The sequence below is a fragment of the Lycorma delicatula genome, chromosome 1, assembly GCF_047948215.1.
Source record: "Lycorma delicatula isolate Av1 chromosome 1, ASM4794821v1, whole genome shotgun sequence".
Classification (NCBI taxonomy): Eukaryota; Metazoa; Arthropoda; class Insecta; order Hemiptera; family Fulgoridae; genus Lycorma; species Lycorma delicatula.
In genome coordinates, this window is record NC_134455.1 from 306722295 (window position 1) to 306742205 (window position 19911).

Sequence of the window (19911 nt, forward strand, 5' to 3'; positions counted from 1 at the left end):
CCATAAGACTAATAAAAACTTCATTTCATACCTAAAACAGCAATTTGATACCCTGAACAGATACCACTAACTGTAATTTTTCAACATTTCTGATTCTACCTTTCTTTTATTTTCAATAAAGAAAAATTAAAATGTACAATACACTGTTGTAGAAAATTACATTTACGCAATGAGTAATTTAATGTTCTCAGCAGCTTCACCACTCATGAGGACTATTAACTTGGTATATACAGTAAATGTAGGTGGTACATCAGATAATATGATACTGTTTTTTGTAAATTTGTTCCATGTTTTATTGTCGGTTAGATATTAGTTTATCACTTGATCAAATAAACATCAGCAAAGTGCTGGTATTCACTACTGAGAGAGTTTTGCACTTCTAGCACAACAAAAAATGCATGTATAGCAGTAGTTATTATTTTGCTGTGATGAAAGCATAAATGGGAACATTCTTCATTCATTTTGTTCAGAATAATACAGCACCACTCAGTTACAGTTCTAGCCTTTCATAAATGTGAATTAAATAATAATAATAATAATAATAATAATAATAATCAGACTAATAAGAAATTAATGAATAATATAATCAAAGAATATGAAAATTTACTGACTTACATTTTACTGGCAAGCTATAATTTTAACTGATTTTCTGTTTTAAATTCACTTTCAATGCGACGCAGGACCAAATTAAAAATAATACAAGCCCTATTATGTTAATATGAGACAATATTCAAAAGTAAGAGCCGATAGGTAACAAAATTAGGACAGTTGAAAAAATTAAAAGTTTCTTAATGGTTTCAACTACTTATCTATTTACTTTATTTTTGTATACAATCAGCATTTCATTCCAAACACTTCTGATATTGTGAAACAAAGTTCTTCAAACTCACTACAAATTCCGCTACCAATTGTACTGCTTCCAATTCCACTACCTGGGATTGCAGCCACTTTTGCACAGAGATTATCTGCCAGTTTTTGAGTGTAGGAAGAGATGGTAGTCACTTGGCACAGATCAGGACTGTAGGGGATGATCAAACATCTCCCATCCAAATCTCCGAATTGTTTCTGTTGTGCATGCAGCCATGTGTGGATTGCATTATCATGTAGAAGAACAATTCCTGATCTCAGCATTACCCGTAATCAGTTTTGAATGGCATGATGGTCCATAGCAGATAATTTTAGAACATTTAATTTTTTCTCACTAATAATAAATCCTGTGTTGAAATAGTTTTTCTTTTATAACCACATTTGCATTTCCTTGGAGGTGAAAAGGAACCAGTTTTTTTTTAAATTGATTTAAAATAGCATTCACTGTCTGTAGTCCAACACAACACTCAGAAGCTATCTGTCATTGTGTCACACTGATGTGCTCAATAACAGAAACCATTTTCAAACTCTTTCTCGGAGTTATGTGCAATACTATATATTCAAGACATGTATATCAAAAAATATAAAAATATTATTTTGAAAATAATAAATGAAATAAATTTTCACAAAACACTCTTTATATAAAATTTCTAAATAATCAAACAACAACCTCATATTACACAGACAACTTAAAGAATGGGAGAAATCAAGCAGTGCATCCTGAACCCTATAGAGGAAGACACCCGCACTGTGACGATCCCAGTTCCCACATCAAGCCCTCCATCCTAATCCTGACAGGATTTGCCAGAGGTCATCTTTAGAACTTCTACACCTGATAACACATCAGAGTCATCAGTTTGGCCTCTGTCAGGATATCACCATTGCAAATGTCTCAGCAGACATTTCTATCCGGGTATACACACTATCGTCTTCGTATAGCCACCACACCACCTACCATAACTTACAACCCTCACCTATCAAATTAGCCAATTCGTGGAATCTGATCCCCGCACCTTCCAAATGGAGTGCAGCCACAACAAAGAAATAAACAAAAAATTCCGCGTTCAGATTAATTTGAATGCTAATGAACATAATTTGAAAAAAGACTAGAATTTATTTCAACAGTTACAAGACACAATTTAGAAAGAATTAATACTTATAACAAAGAATTAATAAATCTTTTATAGAAAAACATAGTAGTTTAAGGTTTCAATATGAATTTTGGTGATGAATGATGACAAAAATCTAACTTGTGAAAATCAAAGTTTGTGATAAAATCAAAGCCAGAATCTCTTGTTTATTAGCTGAGCAACAAATAATTTTGAAGAATTTCAAGAATAAAAGAAAGACCAAAGAGAAGAGCGGATTCAAAAAATTCTTCAAGAATATTGCAATTCAAATCATGAAATAATTAAGTCTGCATATTTAAAACTATTTAAATCGTCACCACATTAAAGTCCTACTCCTGTAGAACCCCGAATTACAAGAAAATAGTAATGTTTTCTTATAAAGAACTCTTAAGAAGAGATCTACTCTTTTCAAAAAAGGGAAAATTTTAACTGCTATGACCTATTAAAGTATATCAATCTGTATACTTTGACTAGAAATAACTATTTATCATTTTTTTATTTAAATGTTTCAAATATTTCCAAAATACAAACTGGAAATATCAATTTATCCAGTGTCATCCTCTTATGGTAGATTTAAAAGGAAAACAAAAATATTTCTAGAAACACAACTCACATAGGTACATTTTAAAAAATATATTATAAAATAAAGTAGTAAAAAAAATATAAAAACGACTCAACATTACCAGATTTTTCAGGCAGCCAACCATTATACCAGCAAATAATCTATTTATTATACTTCTGTAAATGACTGCAAGTAATGATAGTAACTTAAAATTTAAACTTCTCTTAACTATAAAATAAAACATCCACCATTTTTTCCAACCAACCTAACTGAGGATGGTTGCAAAGATGACTGAAAATTCGAAGTTTTTTAAAAATGTTTTATTATATAATTTGGTTAAGTTTACAAAACTTTAAATTTTAAATCAATTTATTTACACCTTATCAGAGCCTGGTACCATTGAGCTCCTTTTTCTACAATGTCCATAATGCAATAAAAATTAAAAAATGTATAAAAGTTGAATCAAAATATGGTCACCATAATAAATTCAGCCAATAATTTTGTTTATTTTTATTATTGTCTTTTATCACCGCATAGGATCATTTTAAGTCAGTCCATTATCCAAGTCTCTTTGATGGGACTGTTTGGGTCTTACGGTCCTCCCAGTACATTTTCATATGTCCCGATCTTTTTCTCTTGTTGAAAATGTTCATGTTGTGAGTTTTTTCTTGTTTGTGTGAAGCAAGTTTTTTTTTCTTAATTTTCTTGTTTAATTTTATCTTATCTTCTGGTGTACGGCCAATTTCCTTCAGATCCTCTCTTATTTCTCTGATTCATCTGCATCCTGTCTTGGTGATTTTCAAGTCAAGATTGCACTGTACTAGCTGTTTCAGAAATCTTGAATCTTGCATCATCATGATTGGTTTTAACTCTTTTTACACGACTTTCCTGGGAATAATCCATCACTGCCCGTCTTTCTGGTACTTTTTACTGATGCAGGTTCTTCCAATTCTTCTTTCAATATTTTGGAATCTGTTGTCTCAGAATGTTTGTTCAGGTGAAAAGTGTTTCTGCTGCATAAGTGGCTTCTGGTTTTATAATTGTGTTGTAGTATATTATTTTTGCGTTTATTGATAGGCATTTTTTATTGGTTAATTTCTGAGCTTTAACTAGTTTGTGTCTTCTTATTTGGATTGAGGTTTTTTCATTTAAGTTGCTTGTTATTATTTCTCCAAGGTATTTAAATTGAATTACTATTTTGATTTTATTTCCATTTATGTTTACTTCTCTTAATCATGTTGGTTTTTAGGGCACAATCTATTATACAAGAAATACTAATCAAGTGATATTTTCAAGACTTTTCAAGTGATATTTTGAGGCCAATTTTATTTGCAATATTTTGAAGTTCTAATATTTGTGATTCAGCTTCATCGACTTAGTTTGCTAATAGTGCCAAGTCATTGGTGAAACCAAGACAGTTTGTTTTGATTTTTTGGCCACTTTTACTTTTGGGAGGAACTTTTTAAGCCATTTCCTCATTTCCATTACACAGCACATTTGAATAATAGAGGTAAGAGCGCATCACCTTGGAACAGTCCTGTTTTGATCTCAAATGCTTTTGAGCTCACCCTTTAATTTTACCTTCAACTTAGCATTTGTAACTTAGTGTTAGTGTTTATGACTGTGCTAATCATGTTTATTAATTTGGTATGTAGTTCAAGATGTCTTACAATTTTTAATAGCGATTTTCTGTGAATGCAGTCATAAGCTTTCTTGAAATCTACAAATTTTATCACCATGTCTCAATTTCTTTTCCTATTGTAATCCATTATTAACTTGAGACTCATGATTTGTCTGGACAACTCCTCCAGGGTCTGAAACTTCCCTCATATTCTCCTAGTTCTTTCTCAACTTGTGAACTGATCCTCCTGTTGAGGATAATTTTTGAAAGAATTTTGTATGTTGTGTCTAGGAGTGAAATTCCCCTGTAATTGTTAAAATCTTTTTTCTCCCCCTTTTTTTATGCAGCGGATGAATGAAAACTGTCATCCAGTGTTCTGTAAGTTTTTCTTTGATCCAGATGTTGACAAGCTGTTGATAGAGGGCAATTTTTGCTGATCTTCCTGCATGTTTCCAGATCTCTACAAAAGTCTGATCTTCTCCTGCTACTTTGTACAAAAAATTTGATGTTTTTTCTCCACTGTTTCATCACATTCACTTTTCTAGCATTGATGTTTTTTGTAGGATTTTATTGGAGCTAATTCTTTTACGATTTGTTTAATGTTATTGACTAGATCTTCAAGTTTATCCATGATCATTATTTTCATTGCTTTTTGGTAATTTTCATTCTTGATTAATTGGGTAGGGTCCATTTTTCTATAACTTTTTCAACTCTATTTTTACTGCATAGAAGTAAATTTAATAATTTAATGGTCAAGAAATTGGTTCTCTTAAATCATACCAAAATTGTATATTCTAACACAAACTCAGCTCTTTGTGGCCTGTGAAACTTTAAACTAGACCTTAAACCTTAAACTAAACCTGCACTGAGAGAAACTACTGTAAATTTAACTACAGTTTTAATTTATCTTCAGTTACTTTAATCAACTCATCCTCCTAAGTTCAAATGTTCAGTCAAAAAGCTTACTAAATTTTCAATCATCAAACAATTCTAATTTTAACTAATATTAAAAATATAAGTAATGGTTATGTTATATTTATTTCATACACTTAAAATTAAAAACAATTCTGATACAATTTTTATAGCAAAGAAAAAATTTAACAAAATTACCTGGTTACGTTGCTGCCTCAAAATGTCACTACGGGTCCTTCGTTCCCTCTCCTGTTGTTCTCTGTCATCATCTTCATCTCCTGTTCTATCTTCTATCCTTTCTCGCCTTTCATTTCTCTCAGCTTCTCGCTGAATGGTAATACTAGCACTTCTTTCTTTTATCTTAGCTTCTCTTAATGCTGCTTCTTCAATCTATAATAAAATTAATTCACAATAAAAAAATAATAAATGAATTTAAAAAAGTAATTCATAATACTTAAAAAGGAAATACTAAATTGCACTAACAAACAAAGTTGCAATACACTGAACTTCATCATTTAAGTAAGTAGACAGATTCATCCTTATAAGAGTAAACATACCTCTAACAATAAACTGTATAATAAAACAGTTTTTCAGGTTTTTTTTAAATTAATTTTTTTATAACAGTCAGTTTAAAAACTTTAGAAATTGATCACTTTCATTTTAAACTGCTAAATCATTATTTATTTTTTTTATGATTAACATGTTCATTATTATATCTTTAACACGTATAAAAAATAACTTATATACATTTTTTTTTATATGAATAAATATAAACAAATCAGTTAATGCATAATTGCATTAACTATTAACTATTATTATTATTATCAGTTAATGCATAATTGCATTAACTGATAATAATAATTACCAGTTAATGCAGATAGTAACTTATGTTTTGAAAAAGAAAACCAACCAAATAAAAAAAATAAATTTTATTATACATTTGAAAGGAACAATCTTAACTATTTTTCTACATAGTTGCCATTTAAATTGAGGCACTTATCAAAACGATGCACAAGCTTTTCAATTCCTTTTCTGTAAAAATCTGCCGCCTTAGATTTTTGGTGCCCATCTTCCATAAAACTTGTGATAACCAATCTTTCCCGACATAATTTCATGCAGTAAACTATGTGAAATTTCAGGACAATGAAGCAAGAGTTCTGTAATCATAATGCGTCAATTTTCACGAATTTTATCGTTGATTTTCATCATCAGTTTATCAGTCACAAGGCTAGACCAACTACTGCAGTCCTCATCATGCACAATGATACGGCCACTTTTAAATTGAATGCACCACTGCCTCACACCATTACACTCATCATCTCTATACACCTTACAAAGTTGCCAATGAATTTCAATTGGTTTGAGGTTTTTTGCCAGTAAAAACCTAATCAATGTATGCACCTTAAAACCCACTGAATTTTCTATTGAAGCGCACACTTCAATAATACACAACAAACAAAGCAGAAAAATCACAGTCCACATACTATGACAGCTTGATGCTTACTGAATGCAGAAACGTTTTGATGCGAAAATGGCGGCTCTATCCCCCACCCATCTCCACGTTAGGCACAAACATAAGTTATTTTCTGGACCACCCTCATATTACAATTAAGTAACAATATTATAATTAAGTATAAGGCATGATCAGTAAATGGATAGCAAACCATTAATTTACATAATGTGCTACAGCCATTTCCTGTACTTTTGAATCAGAAGGACATCTGGTCATAAAAATTCTTCATGCTTCCAATCTAGATGGGAAATATAAGCATAAGATAAAAAAGTTAAAATATAAACATATAAAAATCTTCAGTTTTACTTTTTAACTACACATTCAAAATTGTTAATTTTTAACTGTAATACCAAATTAGACACTCAACCTTTTACTTCAAGAGAAACATAATATTGGTTGGCTAGATAAAGTCTGCTAATTTAATGATAGTAAGCTAGAACTATCAAGTATGGGCCTTTATTAAAATTAAACATCTAAGAGAGAGATAACAAAAATTTTAGAAACTAATTAACAACTGTAATTCTTCATATCACATTAATAAAATCAACTATACACATCACAATCTTTAAAAAAAATTAAATAATAATCTACAGGAGGAATATTTTATTCTATTTTAAAACTACCTCTCTTTTACGCAATTCCTCCTCTATACGAAGGCGTTCTTCAAGTTTCTTTCTATTTTCTTCCTCTATTCGCCTTTTCTCTTCTTCTTCCTCTTTTTGCCAAAATTTATCTCTTTCTGTAGTATTTATTTCCTGTTTTGGTATAACCCTCTTGTAAGTTGTTCCCTTAAAAAAAAAGAAGAAAAAACGAATAAAATCAGATATATAACACTAATTTACTTTTTATCAGCAATAACATAGCTATTTTAAGAATTAACAGCAATAGTTTTTAAAGACCACTGCAGTAATGTCTATGTAGCAAAATAACTGAATACTCTATAACCAAATGTATTTAACTTACATATACTAGTAGGTGACTTTTGCTTACATGAGGAATTAGGAGGCCTGGCTTCACTTTCACTTATTAAAAGCGCCAGGTTGGGCATTTTGTGCAGCACTGGATAGGAGTTAAGAGTTGCCTGACAGTTCAATAGGCAAAGTTTTTTTTTTAAACATCCCAAGGCAACCGGTCCTCGCAGTTATGCAAAACTCAGTCGCCTCAGTGTCATGCCCCAGCTTCATTGAGCCATGCCAACCTCCCTTCTGTACAGCTGACATCTCTCTCCGCTGTAGAGCTACCCTTCTCTTCCCTAACCTACTAGCTCTTGGTCTGTATTTTGTCTGTGTTTGGCTCTTGTCCTGTATGCAGCCGATACATGGATTGCTGCTCTTCATTCACCACTCCAACCTGCCGAATCCTTACTCCGTCCACATTGAGTGTGATCTCCGGCATACTTCGTCAACCAGCCATCCCCAGAACAGAGGTCTTCTCTGATGCCACATGCAATCCTCTTCAGCATTTCCTGCATTCTCCACCTCTCTCTCACTGACCCCTGAGACCAAGAGCGCCAAGTCATCCACATAGGCCACAATTCTGTGTCGCTGGGGTACTCCAGTCGTCAACACCACATTCCACAGAAGGGGCCCCAGAACTGAACCTTGTGGTACCCCCCCATGCATGTAAAATTCACAGCCTATGCCACCCTCAGCCTTTGCTATGACCTGCCTGTCATGGAAGTAGTCATTGACTAGTGCTCTCAGGGTATCTGCTGATGCCCCTCCATTCAGCACTTCGGTGATGGCTCACCAAGGAACACTATAAAATGCGTTCTTAACATCTAACAGCATCACCATCAGTATACACCTCCAGCCACCAGATACCTTTTCTTTAGCTCAGGTGATCACCCTCTCCACAAAATCTATGGTGGAACTCCCTCACCAGAACCTGAACTGATTTTGTGTAAGGCCTCCTGTTTTCTCCAGCTCTGCATGAAGTCTTCCCGCCAAAAGTTTTTCAAAAACTTTCCCCGTTGTGCTAAGTAGGCATAATGGGCAGTACTCTCCTGGCATTCCATGTTGTGCCTCCAGCTTCGGAAGGAGGATCAATCTGGCCTCCTTCCAGCATGCAGAAAATTGACCATGCCAGACGGTCACATTTATGATATCCAGTTCCAGCCTGGGATTATTTTCCACCAATCGCTTTATTATCAGTCCTGGGACGCCATCTGGTCCCAGACTCTTCTTAATATTAATACCCTTGGATGTCATCAGGAGTTCTTCCACAGTAAAACATATTGGATGCTCTGACTCCATTCTCTCCCAGGGATGATGTTGGGCAGGGAAAAACTCTCGCACAGTCAACTTCATATTCTGTAAGTATGGGCAGGCATCTACCAAATTTTTCCATTACTATTTGATAGACCTGCTCCCAAGGGTCCCTATCAATCTGTGCACAGTTTCTTCCAGGCTTCTCTCTTTTGGCTCTTGATTTCCTCACTGAGTATTTTTCTGGCCACTGTCAGCTGTACTGCTAGTTGAGGTTCATCTGCTGCCCCACTTCTTCTCCTGGCTTTTTGCAACTTTCATAGAGCACTCATGACTTCTTTTCTTAGTTCCACAATGCTGTTTGTCCACCAGTAGACCCTCTTATGCCGTTGTCTACCAGTGTGCATCCGCTTTTTGCATTCCTATTTTATGACTGTCATGAGCTCTTCAGGAATACACAAAGCTGTCCCCAATAAAGTACATATTATCAAAAACACAGAAACTCATTGGAACCCCATATCTCTAGAACAAGTAGCTACCTACAACCCACATAACCTAACCAGGAGAGAAACAAATCAAGGATAACTAAAAAGGAGAAACAAATCAAGGATAAACAATAGAGGGCCATAAGAAAAGGCAAATAATCTCATTCAAAGGATAGTTTAGGAAGCACCCTAAACACAAACAATAAAAAAGAAAAAATACTTTTTAAAGAACACTGCAGTAATATCTAAATATCAAAATCATTGAATAAAAAAATATAACAAAATCACTGAATATAGACCTATGGACTTAACCTTAACATATACTGATAAATGCATTTTGTTTATCATGAGGAATTAGAAAGTCTGGCTTCACGAATTCCATAGCTTCATTAATTTCATACATTGTAGGACACTACAAGCAGTGGAAATTCATCCTATTCACAATTCCTCACAACATCACGGTATCTTTACCCAGAATGAAAACAGCAACGAATTTGTCAGTTTATAAATACACAGTTAGTACCATCAATGTATTCTCAATTGTTGTTTTATCAACATTAACAGTGATTAATATCACCTGAAAAACTGATACACTTTAATTACAGTATCAGATTCAGTAATTTTTTAATCTGATGAAAAAAGAATACTATACAAAAACTTTGAATTCCTCCTAGCAATTAAACAAGATGACAGAAATAATATGAAAATAATATGTCATCTAATAAAAAAAAGTTAATATTTTTTATTTACTAAAAATAAAATTACTCTATGAAGCAGACAAAAATGTTTATGGAGTAGAAGCTTTATTTTATTTAGTATAACATGGAAGATAATTTTCTTTTGCTGAAAATAATCACTAAAATTTTCTTCCAATGAGGGTGTAACTACACACATTTTAGTTCATGTGATTACTTTCCCATATCACACAATTTCTGGGATAGCAAACACTTTGATTAAAAAGTCAGATTACGTTCTTGGAAGGCTCCTATATTTCTAGAGGAAATATAATTTTTGCAGCACAATATATATTTCAATAAAAGATTTATGACCATTAATGTGTTGCTCTCATTCTGAATAAAAATACAGTAATCTCTTTTTTTGGCAGAAGGGACTTGCTACCTGGAGAATGGCTTAAGATAAAGAAAACCATTAAATTTGGTTTCAAACAAAAGAATGGAGTCTTAGTACTCCACTCCATACGAGTGGAGTATTCCACTTGCATGCCCACACAAGAAGAATTGGGAGATCATATAATAAAAGCTGAAGCTTCTCTTAACAATAAAAATGATGCTATTACATGTGCCTGGCTGGCATGAATTCACAGAGCTGAACAATGCATTGCGCAAAGTTAGTGTGTTTTGTTTCTAATTAAAGTTGAATTTCTCAAATTTTTGTTTAATTTTAACAGATGTTATTTACATCAATTTTCTCAGAATTAAATTATCTACAATGTTAAGTAGAAAAAGTTATTAAACTAAATGTTACTAAATGTTAAAAAGTTATTTTATTTCAAATCTAAAGAAGTGTATTTTCCGAGAAAATTTTTTCATGTTTTACACGGTTTTTCTTAAAACCTAACTGAGACAGAAATCTGGGACCTTTATCAAAAACCATAAGGAACAACAAATTTACCCTTCAATTTATACCCCAGATATTTTAGTACACTTCAATTTCACAGAGGGAGCAGCAAAAAGCAGGACTAAAGTTTTTGCGAGCTGAAACTTACTAACGAATCATTTTCTGACCTACATATATATGAACTTTTTTTTCTTATTTTTTTCTATAGAATCATCTCCTGAAAGATTGCCATGCAATATGTATGTGTGTGTATGTGCATGCACGTGTACCCACAATCTAATAATCACAGTGCAAAAATTAGACTATAAAAGATATTACCAAGATCAATTGGGTACAAGAAATAACTGGAATATAAATCAATTACACATCTCAAAAAGTAACCAACAAAAAAGGGTAAATTTATAAAATTCACAGGCTAGTTTAATTCCAGTGAAATATCTATACCAAATTCAGTTAGGTTATAGAGTTGAAGAAAACAAACTGCGCATATAAATGTTCAGGCGGCCAATTCACAAATATCTCCTGTAAATCATGATGCATATAAAATAAACTATACAACGTTAATATTCAGTAAACATATGCTATTATATTTACAAAAATTATACATATAGTTTAAATTTAAATAAAAAAATTATATAGTGACTAATGTGAGTAATCATTATTGTGTTGTATATAGATACAGTACGCATTGTAAATTGACACTGATACAGGGAACATGAATCAGCAGAAACATGAAATCACTAACACAAATACAACATTCGCTTATTCATCACTCTATAAATTAACTGAATTCACTAGTCTGCTATCAGCAAGCTCTAAAGAATTATTTATATTTTGAACATCCATGCTAATACATCATACATAATAACAGAAAAACTTTAAAGAATATTTGCCTCTACCTACAATCCTGAATTTTTACTTGAATATTTTACACACATATTTTTTACTTACAATTGTTTTAAATATTCTAAGATAAAGTAATAGAAAAAATTACTACTCACTACTGGACCACTATCCTTAACGATTTCAGTCTTTTCCTTGAAACTATACGCAGAACCAGTTGATTTAACAAGTTTTTCAATAATCAATTCCACTTCTACTTCTTCTTCTGTCCTTGCATTTACTGTAATATGAGCACCTTTGAGCACATTTGCAACATCTCTAATGTGATTAGCACAAGTCCCTTTCCGCAAATTAGGAGCACCTTCTCCTTGCTAACAATAAAACATTGAAATATAAAATATAGATCATTAAAAAAATATTAATCCATAACTAAACCAGTATATATTAAGGAAAATCTAAGATTTTTATTCCACAATGGGAAGAAAACGAAGTTTTAAAATGTACATATTAAATTATAATCACAAATATGCACAAGAAATATCTGGAACTTACATTCACAGAAACATCCTCATAGTTTAAGAACAAATATTAAAATACTGATTAAAGAAAAAATGGGAACTATATATTAATAAATAGAACTTTTACAAAATGATTGATCATTTAAAACCAGTACAAATAACATGTTCATAACTTAGCATTGTTACCGTTATTATTATCAAATACAGCAATTAAAAATAAACAAAATACAGCAAAAAAACTGATTGAAAAGTGATTTTCTAATGAATTCTTTAAGTGAGTTTTCATTTCCCAGGAGGGCTGAGAGAAGATCGCAGATTTGTAAATCACTACCACAAAATTGCTGCTCAATTTTAAAAAATATCTTATGCCCTGTATAAAAATGTTTGTAACTTTTTGTTCTATAATGCTACCTGCAATGTACGTAAGATGGTAAGATTTAACTAGCTTTACATTACAATCTATTACATTGTTACAAACAAGCATTGCAATAAGTTTCCTTTCACCATACCAACATTAAATGTCTATGAATTATCAACTGACTACAATAAATTGAATATAAAACATTGTACCATCAATTAATAATGCATATCTAAACTCCTAGCCTCCTTACCAAGTTCAACATGAGCTAAACACACTTAACAACAGATAGTATTTCAAAGTATGAATTTATATAGCACTCCACATATTCTCTTATTTTCCTACCATGACGCGTTGACTATGAATATTCATTTATTACATCCTTCCACAAATCTGGGTGAAAGGGCCCATACAGATTTTTTGATGTCTCAAAAAAGATAAAATTTTCAATAGTAAATGTAAAGAAACTATAATAACTACTAAGTTAATGATTTATAAACCATTAAGTAGAAGACAGATGACATTTCTTTGATAAAAATGTATGACACTAATTAAAAACAACCGTACAGGATCTGGATGAAGGTTGCATGAAAGGGCAGAAATTCATCATACCCATTCTCACCATTACAGCTATCAACCAGCAAAGCAATTAACATCACTCCACAGTGTAAGATCATGAATTTAGAGATATCATTTCTTCTTAAGATATTTTATTGGCATCCTTTTCACAACTAAAAAACTAAAGTTTTATTCTGAACCTAGTCAATGAAAGATATAATTAAATGTGATATATATGTATTATATTAAATATATATTACACACACACACACATATATATATATATATATATATATACATATATGTGTGTGTGTATGTCCACACACACCTATCGATTAGGGAATTTTGAATTTTTTTCATGTTTTTATTAGGGCTTAAGTGTGTGGGATGCACCATCTTGTTGAAATAATACAGCAATGATCTTTTCTTGTTCAATTTGGTCAATTTCCAGGAAAAAAATACAGTTGTAGCATATCTAAATAAACATTCCCTGTGAAGAAGGCTCATGAAAAAACAATGGACCAATCACACAATCAAACATCAAACCGCACCACATGTTTATTTTTAAAGAATCTCTGACATAATCAATAATTTCATTGGGTTGCTGAGATCCCCTTATCCTACAATTATGCTGGTTGACCCAATCACTGACATGGAAAATTCGCTTCATCCGTAAGCATAACACGTTTTAAAAATATTTCATCATCATCAATGTTAGGCTTGTACGAAATGGCTCTAAGTCATGGCTGATCACATTTTAAAAAAAACTTGATATCCCAATTATTCTGCATTTCAAATCAATACTTTTTCTTGAATACATAGGGAGATATGACTTTTTTTATTCGTGCAACCTTTTTCAACAACCCCATATATATATTTTATCTTTGTGAGACATTTGAAAAGACTTAGATGTACTTATTTCACTTCGTACTTATAATACTATTGTGCATCACTTGTGATACAAGAATTCATGAAAATTTAACTTTTATTTAAATTTTTTTTCTTGTCATTTGTATCTATTACAACAGTGTTTAGCAATTAAAGATATTCGCAAGAAATTTTACCTGCAACTGAATATCATTTTATAGGTTAATCAACTTTTAGGAAAGTTATTATATACATAAATAAATATTGTCCAGAAAACTATCAAAGATGATGTACTAAACAAGGCTCCTGTTGAAACAAGGGTGATTGATGAAAGAACCAGTCATAATACGAAATGAATTGGCTATTAATGACCTACATGTAATTGAAACATTCTAATTCAAATAGCATTGTCATAAACAAGAGAAATTACAAATTTTAATAATTATACATTTCATAATTTTCTACAATCACAAGGAGAAAAATAAGCTATACAATTCAACCTTATCAAAGCAAAACATATAGATTTTAGACAGATATTTAAACCAGTTATTTTGTTAGCATTTTGATTCTAAATGTCAATCAGAATATTTATTATATTAATATACTATGCAATCATAAATATAACAGATCCATATTTCATCTCTCCAAAATCAAATTAGAACTATTTGTTAATAGTGAGAATGACAATCAAAATAATGTAACAACAGGTGTTACATTAATATATACATTAAAATTTACCAAAACAGTTTCTACAAATAATTTATCACGCCTCCCTACTTGTGAGTCAAGTTGGGAATATCCACCAAAAACTCAAAACAAGAGAAGAAAAAAAATGGTTAAGTTTCTAATGAAAGGTCATGATTTTGCGTTTAATAAAAAAACATATACTAATATACACTAACCAGTAATACCACTTTGTTACGCATTTTTCTTTAAATAACAGCTATTTTCACTGTTAAATACACATTTAATAATTTGAATATTAATTATTCTACCTATTGAATATTAAACACTCAGAAACTATTCGGGGTGCATTTAATAGCACGTTTACATGTTTTTACTCTTTTCTCATTATACAAAATAAATGCTATTTTTATTCTTCTCCCACAGCAACCAAACATACGTTTCATCTATATTTCATCAGATGGCACAGGCTATTATCACATTTTTTACTCTTTTCAAAAATTAGAATTGTTAAGCCTCACAGCCACTCTGTAGCCACATAGGTGCAAAAAAATTAAGTAAAAATAATAATAATAATAAAATTAAATATATAAATTAAAAAAAATAATAGAAATAAATTTTTAAAAATTAATATTAAATAAAATATTTTTGTAAAAGATAAGAAAGTTTTTTAATGGCAAATAATTTTTTTAAATATATTCAATTAAAAAAAAAAATTAATAAAAATAATAATACATTTTGAGCACACAAGTGTATGTATATGAGATCCATATACAATAGTTTGCAACTGCAACAGTAACTCAAATTGTGCAAAATATTCTAATTATATAACCAGATCTGAATTTTTGGATTAAAAATATCAAAATCTCAAAAGCAGTCCCAGCGCTTTGAAAAAAATGTTCAACCCCGGGTATGTGTTAACAGGTTGAAGGCTAACTGTTGTATTCATCATGTAAAATTTCATATCAACCAGATCAAGTTTATGCGAGTGTGAATAAAATAGTCTTACTTGAGGACAACCATGATCGTTGTGACCGCTGCACCAAGAGGTGGGAGAAAGGGCTCAACAAGGCCAGAATAGTGGGAGAGTTAAATTTTGATAATGAAAAAGCTGTTTATATAAATAGAATATGAATATAATATGATGATAATAATAATGAATAATAATTATTAATTATTAATAATAATACGCATTCAAAATAAAAAATTTATATTTTTTGTGTATTATTCTACATTATAATTTATGGTCCACTTTAATTTACATTTTTTTACATAAAAATTTATACCAAGTAAAAATTTTGAACAGAGCACACTGTGATTACACATGTTTCAGCACATTTTTTAATTTTGAATAGTAATAATTTTATATTTAGGAATTGAAAGTAATCACAGTATGTATAATAGTAAGAGTAGTGTAGTTTAGTGTAGTGCATTGGAAAATGAAATAAGTGTTTTTGGCAGGAAGATGTGTTCAGCTTTAAAGACAACAGTTATTTTTGTTGACGTCATTAGACAACCAACAGTCTTGCTGGGAGTGTAAGGAAATCGACAACTACAATATAATGGTAATTTTTATTAATTGTATTGATTGGTTTATTAAACTGACCTAAAAACATTGTTTTTTATTTATTTTCATAAGCACCATGTATAATGGGAAATATCACTTTCCCATTATACACAAAACAGAAAGTTAACAGAAAATGATTAAAAATCATTTCTTTATATTTAAAATGCACATTTAAATTGTACAACTATCTAACTTGAACTGGCTGTACACAACCGAGTAGAAGCTATTACAACTCAATTCAACCACATAATTATATTATTCATTGTTTGTAAATATTTATATTTGAATTTCTAAAAATGCATGGATAGGCTTATATGAGTAAACTTTATATTTTGGAGTTATCAATAATTAACATTCCATATTATTAATTTTTTTTTTTATTTTGTAAAAACTAATTTAAATTATTTTGATTCGCTTTAATAAGACATAACAAAAATAACTGATATCACAACCAACAAAAAACAATTTCATTGTAAAATTGTTAATCAATTATAATATATCACCCCCAAAAAAAAAATTTGGTTGAGAAGAGGCCCAAAAAGGAATAATTGTTTGTCCTGAATACTAACAAAAACAGAATGATATAAAAAAATGGTGAATATACAAACCCCCCACAGAAAACACAATTATGATCTGTTTGCCCTATATCTGAGGTTTAAGTTTTAAAAAATTACAAAAATTCACTCGCCCCAGGCTGTTTCAATTACAAAATAATAGATAGCAAAATAATGTTACTTTAAATAGATGTTGCTCTAACGATTGAGGAGCTTGCTTTTTTTTTGGTGTTTTTTTTTTCTAAATGAGTAGTTTGTTATATATTGTTTCAATTAAAAAGTATTAAATAGGAGAATCATGTTGACTAAATATAGATGTTACTCTTAACAACTGAGTAGCTTGCTTGTTTTATTTTTCTTTTTTTCCTAAACCAGTTGTTTATGTTTTCCTTTAACTTGGAAGGTTTAATATGTTTCCACAAATCACAAGTAACTATTTTTAAAATACTAAGAGCTCAAAAATCTCCCATACTCTTGAATCAAACTGCATCTCTACTAACGTAATTTTTTCTTAGCTAAAGACATTTACATTGATGTAAATAACTACACCCACATATAAGTTTTTTTTTCTTTACATGACAGTGAATGTGAAAAAATCTAACGAGTTTGAGTTATTATTATAATAAATCTCTTTGAACTTTTTTTACAGTTAGTTACCTACTTTATTTGAAAATTCTTTTCTTACGGTTTTGTGTGATCTCTTACTATCAATTACAGAAAATAAATTTTCTATTTCAGTGTTTTAATAAATTCATGATCTTAATTTATATGGAAAAAATCGTTTAGTTTTACAAAAAAGAAATTCAATAAGGCAATTGTTAAAAAAATTATTGGCAACCATGACATCTTATGGGTTTAAAAATTATGCTATATATCTTATAGACATAAAAATAACAGTCTGTATTTGGGTTCTTAGAAACAAGGAAGAAAAACAATGTTTGCTAAGGTAAAACATCAGGAAAAAACAGTTTTCAACAAATAAACATAAAAAAAGCCTGTGGCAAGTAAATTTTTTCAATTTTTTGTATGATTTAATTTATTAAATATTTTTCTCGGTGTCCGAAACAAAGAATTCTGTTTTAGAGAATTCTGAGAGAAGCAAATAGTATTATTCAGTTTCTTTTTATAGCAAACTTTTTTTTGATTCAGGGCAAACAATTGTTTTTTGAGGGATACCTTCACATTGTGTGATTTTCGGGAGTATTATTCACCATTTTTTTTTAATATCATTCTGCTTTTGTTGGTATTCAAGACAAGCAATCATTTTTTGGTCTTCTTTTCAACTAAATTTTTTTTTTGGAGGGTGATAAGGAGGTTCACTAACACTTTTACAATGCAATTGTTTTTTGTTGATTAGTGATTTTAATACTTATTTAACACGTTCGCTGCAGAATTATTTTAATTGCATTTTACAGAGTGCTGTCCCAGTCCCTGGAGATCAGAACCTACATTGTGTTTTGTGTAACTGGGTTTGACTGAAAACTCACCTCAGTGTGGCTATTTTTTCTTTAACGTGATTTTTTTCAATTATTCTATAAAATGTTATAGTAACAAATAAGTGATTTTAACAGTTTTTTTGTAAATATTTACCTTTCAGTTGTTGGCGGTATGAAACATACTGTGTTTATGACACATTACTTAGATGAGATTCTTACCCCTGGAGTAAGGATGCATCAACTATTTAATTTAAGTTTTTTTATAACTTATGAATGCTAAATAATTCGGTTATTACTATTTGTTGTCAAGATTATTTGTTTGAATAATAATCAGTACCTGGTCAGGCCTAATGGTAAAAAAAATGCTTATGGTTCTGATTAATAAATTGCATAATTGCTTATTTATGCAACTGTCAGCAAACTTGTACACTCACAATTTTTACTCTGGTATATCTCTGGCAAAGAAATTATTAAAAATGAAAATTGCACACTGTAGTACTTTATGAAGTAATAGAATAGGAGTCCTCCAAAGAAAGAAGACAATTGAAATTAAAACTTGGGAAATCTTCGGTTTAGAAAAAAAAAATTAAAGCCATAAAATAATAATTTTATGGCATTAATTTTGTTATTCGTTTTAATAAAGCAAAAAAAGGAGTACACAGTGAACAGATGTCATCCTACCATTCCGTTTTGCATAAGAATATAAAATGGTACGTACCACAAGGTCGCATTTGAATTAATTTTTGAAGTAGCAGTTGTTAATGCTTGAATCATTTATAAAATGATACCAGGTAAAAACAAAAAAATGACAATAAAAGAATTTAGGAGGGTTAGCAAATAGTTTGGTAAGTAAGTCAAAAACAATTGATACAGAAAACGGAGTAGGCAAGAGTCTTCATCACACATAAGTAAAACCCAAAGATCTGGCGAAAAAAAAAAACAAGCTGCAGTTGCTATCAGAATCCGTGGAATAAATGCACAGCAAAGAAGCAGACAGAAAAGCACATAAAGTGACATCTTTCTGCCAAGATTGTGATGGTAATCCAGGTTATTGTCTGAAGTGTTTTAATTCATACCATACTTCTATTTAAACTGTAAAAATTTTAAAAAGTTAAGTTTCATTAAAATATTATTAAAGTATTATGAATTTTACTGTCTAACATTAACTCTTATATTACTTGATTTTTTAATGACTTTTTGCACATTTTTTTGTGTTTTAATTCTTGAATTAAGAATACAGAATTTTTTAGAATTAAATTAAAAAATTATTGAAAGAACAGTGGAAAAAAATTAAATTAACAACAATAGGATTACTTACTTTAAACTAAATATACTAGAAATATTTTAATGTTTATCTTATTTACTAATTTGAACTCTTATACATTATTTTGCATTTAACTATTTTAATATTATTTATTAAAAGTAAAGTTCTTTTAATTGAAGTATTATAAGGTAAAGAGTGAATTTATTTACAAATTGGCTTCTGATTACACCCATAATTAGTGCAGTTCCTGGCACCCGGTGTTAGGAAAATTAAATACATCGGCAGTGATACTCCAGCCGCCGCTGACATGAAGTACATGAAAATATGCCAAAACTAACCTAAAAAAACAGATTCATAAACTAAACATTGCAGAAGAGTAAAACTTGA

General features: G+C 30.4%; 1 protein-coding gene across 1 annotated transcript in view; it reads right to left on the minus strand.

The window, feature by feature from the left end:
• Positions 1 to 19911, minus strand: part of Abp1 (Actin binding protein 1) — a 74502-nt gene that overhangs the window by 29930 nt on the left and 24661 nt on the right. The window contains exons 4-6 of the mRNA XM_075380753.1: positions 11877 to 12089; positions 7229 to 7393; positions 5291 to 5482 (exon numbers count right to left, since the gene is read on the minus strand). Coding sequence (XP_075236868.1) covers positions 5291 to 5482; positions 7229 to 7393; positions 11877 to 12089 — 570 coding nt within the window. The remainder of the gene's footprint in view (positions 1 to 5290; positions 5483 to 7228; positions 7394 to 11876; positions 12090 to 19911) is intronic.